Genomic DNA, 4,648 nt, shown 5'->3' on the forward strand with positions numbered 1-4,648 from the left:
CGCTGCCCTCTGCACTTCCCCCGCGAGCCCGCCCCCCTCCTCCCCCTTAGCCTCTCACACGCCCTCTCGGGGTCCTTGCTCCAGTCCCTCCCCAAGAATCTCCCGGCCGCGGGCGCCCATTGGCTGTGAGCGGGGAGGAGGCGTGTGCCCGGCCCGGCGAGTTTCATTGAGCGGAATTAGCCCCGATGACATCAGCTTCCCAGCCCCCCGGGCCGGCCCAGCTCATTGGCGCGGTGGCCCCTCCAGGACCTGCACTTTGTTCCCCGCCCCCGCCGCGGCCACCGCCGCCGTCGCCGCTGCCACCGGGCTATAAAAACCCTCCGAGCCGGGAAAGGTGCGGATGCGTATTATAGACCGACGCGACATCAGCGCCTTGGCCCGGTTCTCTGCTACAGCTTTTGGGAACGAGCTCCTCTAATTGCATCCACAGTAAGTGTCCCCGCCCCTCAGCAACTCCAGCCTACATCCCAGGGACAGACGCCCCTCACTTCGGCTGCGACCCGGGAAGCTCCGTTAAAGGGGACGCAGATCCCTCCCCTGCCCGCCTGTTCTCCTGAGCGGCTTCGCTGCTCTGACCCTTCCCACACTGACCGCAGCACACCTTTCGCCAAAAAGCGAGAAGTCGGGGCAACAATAGCTTCTTCTGCCCAAGTCCCGGTCAGCTGGCGAGCCCCCGGCTGGCCCCGGAGGCAGCGCGTGGAATCTGGGGCCGGCGCGGGCGCTGGGTGCCGGCCTATGAGCGTGTGTTTGCTGCGCGCTGTCGATGGAGATAAGGTGGATGCGTTTGAGGAACCAGATAAATACTTCTCTATTTAGATCTCCACCTTCCCAAAGAAAAGCCCTCACTTGATACTCTTTCATTCCAGCCCTGGAGATCCAGCCTCCGCATTCCTAATAAAAGGCATAAAAACCCTGGAATGCCACCCTCACTGAGGGGCACCCCATCCTCCCTGGATTAAACCACCTGTGGATGAGAGCGGGGGGGAGGTAGCAGGGAGGGAAAGAGAGATGACTTTAGCGTACCTGCATGCCGCAGGAAGGAAGGCCAGAGACAGCGAGGTGCACCAGAAGCGACCGGCCACACGCGCCCGGACCCCGAGCTGCGGTGCAGGCGGGAACAGCTTTTCTGTCTCACTGACCGAGTGCCTCTCGATCTCAGTCTCGATTCTGATCTCTACCTCTCTCGTGTTTCTTCTCCTCTCCGCAGTAGGCGTCCGTGGAAGCTTTGAGGACCGAGGGAGGGAGGACCCTGCGAAAGCTGCGACTATCCCTCGGGGCCATGGACTCGGACGCCAGCCTGGTGTCTAGCCGCCCGTCGTCGCCAGAGCCCGATGACCTTTTCCTGCCGGCCCGGAGCAAGAGCAGTGGGGGCAGCGGCTTCACGGGGGGCACCGTGTCCTCGTCCACGCCCAGCGACTGCCCGCCAGAGCGGAGCGCCGAGCTGCGCGGCGCCATGGGCGCGGCGGGCGCGCACCCGGGGGACAAGCTGGGCGGCGGTGGCTTCAAGTCATCCTCGTCCAGCACCTCGTCGTCCACGTCGTCAGCGGCCGCGTCGTCCACTAAGAAGGACAAGAAACAGATGACTGAGCCCGAGCTGCAGCAGCTACGCCTCAAGATCAACAGCCGCGAGCGCAAGCGGATGCACGACCTCAACATCGCCATGGACGGGCTGCGCGAGGTCATGCCGTACGCGCACGGCCCGTCGGTGCGCAAGCTCTCCAAAATCGCCACGCTGCTGCTGGCGCGCAACTACATACTCATGCTCACCAACTCGCTGGAGGAGATGAAGCGACTGGTGAGCGAGATCTACGGCGGCCACCACGCCGGCTTCCACCCATCGGCCTGCGGCGGCCTGGCGCACTCGGCGCCCCTGCCCGCCGCCACCGCGCACCCCGCGGCCGCCGCCCACGCGGCGCACCACCCGGCGGTGCACCACCCCATCTTGCCTCCGGCCGCCGCCGCCGCCGCCGCCGCTGCGGCCGCCGCCGCGGTGTCCAGCGCCTCCCTGCCCGGCTCCGGGCTGTCGTCGGTCGGCTCCATTCGGCCCCCTCACGGCCTGCTCAAGTCTCCGTCGGCGGCGGCGGCAGCCCCGCTGGGGGGCGCGGGCGGCAGCGGCGGGGGCGGCGGCGGCTTCCAGCACTGGGGCGGCATGCCTTGCCCCTGCAGCATGTGCCAGGTGCCGCCCCCGCACCACCACGTGTCGGCCATGGGCGCCGGCAGTCTGCCGCGCCTCACCTCCGACGCCAAGTGAGCTTGGCCGGTGCAGGCGCGTTCTGGCGAGCGGGGCGGGAGGGGGCGGGGGGGGGGGGCCGGAGGCTGCGGGGAAGCGAGGACCGGCCGGCGCTGGGGCCTGGGAGCTCAGTTCCAAGGAGGAGCGCGGCACCGTGGGCTGGGGGTGGGGGCAGTGGTGAGGACGCAGCACCCAGAAACGGAAGCAGTGGAGGCGCGCACTGCACAGTGGGGAGTGACAGGGGCATTTGCTCTGGGACCTGGTTCAACCCCCTCTGGCTTTAAACAGCGCTGCTCGGGTAGACACCGTTTTATAAGAAGGCACAGCTACGTGCATCCCTTCCGCCAAACCCCCCTTCCCCCGAAAAAGAGGTGATTCTAAAAACTGTAGTTTCCCTGAGAACTTGGCCTCACACGGCCGGGGCAGCCCTTGGTTATACCGGGGAGGAAAGGAGGGAGGGGAGCATTGGAGACTTCCTTTCCTGCCTCCTCTCTGGGCGGGAAGGAGACTCCCAGCCACACTCCAGAAGCGGCTGTCCGGGCCTCGCCCTCACGGGTCGTCCCTGGCCCAGGGCCAGGGGTACGAGTTGGTCAGAAGCCGGTATTTGGTACCAGAAGCACTTACGGTCGTGTCCAATCTCCATATGTGGATAAACCCACAGCTGTCTCAGAACTGTTACCGTTCCTCCCTGTCGCCCCTATTGGTTTGGGGGCTTGTGGCTTTCTAATAAATCTGTCGATGTTCCTTTTTCAACGGTATGAGCAAGCTTTATAGACGGTCAGAATAGAACCACTTGTGGATTGGAATAACCTAAAACTGTCGACTTTAGGTGCGGGTGTTTTTTTTAGTTACTTTAAAATAGAATCTCCCTCCCTTCCCATTCTTTCCATCTCTGAGCACAAAGTGATTTGATGTCTTACCTGATTGGCAGCAGTCATTTCGGTACCCGAGGGTTTGACAGAACTCAAAGGATGTTGCTGTGAATGTAGTTTTGGTTATTTGGGGAGTTCTGTTGGCTGTTTAGTTTTTTCTTTCTTGGATGTGTAAATATCAATCATGAGGTAAGTGCGTTCTGCGGAGCTGTTTGCTCACGTGAGTGCCAGTCCTACCCCCTCACCCGCCCCCCCCCCCCCCCCCCCCGTCTAAGCCGGGTTTCTTCTATATTGGTTTCTTTTTGCCACTTTAACACAAATGACAAACTCCTCCACGTGCTTCATGTCTCCCGCAAACCGCCTGGGCGCTACCGGAGTTGCAATCTGGGCTTCACAGCGTCTGCACGTAACACCCCGCCTCTGATCGCTGCCCCTTGCAGAGAGTGTATCATCTGTTTTATTTTTGTAAAAAGAAAAAAAGTGCTAAATAATATTTATTACTTGTTTGGTTGCAAAAAAAAATGAAATAAATGATCGAGTGTTGAGATTTTAAATAAAATTTAAAGTAAGTCCGGTGTTTTCCAGCCTTGTGGGTGGGAGGAGGTGCGGGGAGCCGCCTGGGGAAGGGGGTGCAGGATTCCATCCCTTTGGGCCGGATTTGGGGACCGTTCTGCTGGTTTTGCCCTGGAGAAAGATAAAAGGGTTGTTTGCCTGTTTTCCTCCCCCCGTAACAAGCACACTTACATTCTCTTTAAAACACGTTCTGAGCACATCCTCCGGGTGCCTCTCACAGCTCACTTGTTTTTATTTTCATTTTCTAACGCCTAATCCGGAACTCCCTTTCCCTTTGGTTGAGGATTATGTTAATTGAAAGTGAACATTCCCCTCCATGCTCGCGGAACTTTGGGCCTCCGGAGTGAGGCCCGTGCCTTTGACTGGGGGTCCGGGCGCTCAGGTCTCCTGCCCTGCCGCGATTCCATTTGCTCTCTGCTGAGAGGTGGTCGCCCACCCGCATCCAGCTCGGGGCTTCAGCTGAGGACCAGCCACGTGAGGCCACCCCCGCGACCGGCATCGCCACGGTGTTCCCGGCAGAGCGCTGCGGGAGCGTTTGGCGCGGGATCCGCTAACCCTTCACTCCTTTCCCTGAGCTGTGCACGACCCTGCCCCGGCGCCCACCCCGGCCTTGAACTGCAATATGTCAGGTGCTGGGAACTGCCCGCGGGGAGCGAGACTGTCGCGAGCCGCGCCTTGGCCTCGTGCTCTTCCCCCAGGGCCACCTCTGTTTTGTCGCCGCTACTGGGTTCCTCACAATCCCAAACTGCAATACAAATTTAGGACGTGGCTCTTAAGAGAGATTCTGGGTAAAAGTTAAAAAGCTTCGGCCTTTCCCGATCAAGGAAGAGGACAGACCATTTTGCAATCTTTCAGCCCGCCGGCTTATGGAAGAACGCGCATCCTTGAACGCAGCGGAGTGTGGACGCAGTGGACTGGTCCCGCGGCCCCGGGCCCTCTCGCTGACGACGTCTTTGGTGGCCTCCGGTGGAAG

The 4,648-nt window shown here is 61.0% G+C and overlaps 1 protein-coding gene across 1 annotated transcript; it reads left to right on the forward strand.

Annotated features, from left to right (window-relative positions):
* The first annotated feature begins 1,237 nt into the window (after positions 1 to 1,237).
* OLIG2 (oligodendrocyte transcription factor 2) lies at positions 1,238 to 2,251 on the forward strand. The gene has a single exon (XM_059922277.1). The coding sequence runs from the start codon at positions 1,280 to 1,282 to the stop codon at positions 2,249 to 2,251; it is 972 nt and encodes a 323-aa protein (XP_059778260.1). The 5' UTR covers positions 1,238 to 1,279.
* The last annotated feature ends 2,397 nt before the right edge of the window (positions 2,252 to 4,648 follow it).

This window comes from Balaenoptera ricei, chromosome 4, assembly GCF_028023285.1.
Source record: "Balaenoptera ricei isolate mBalRic1 chromosome 4, mBalRic1.hap2, whole genome shotgun sequence".
Classification (NCBI taxonomy): Eukaryota; Metazoa; Chordata; class Mammalia; order Artiodactyla; family Balaenopteridae; genus Balaenoptera; species Balaenoptera ricei.

What these genes read in the sequence shown, in the direction of transcription:
- OLIG2 (XM_059922277.1), top strand. Translation starts at nt 1,280, where the DNA reads ATGGACTCGGACGCCAGCCTGGTGTCTAGCCGCCCGTCGTCGCCAGAG.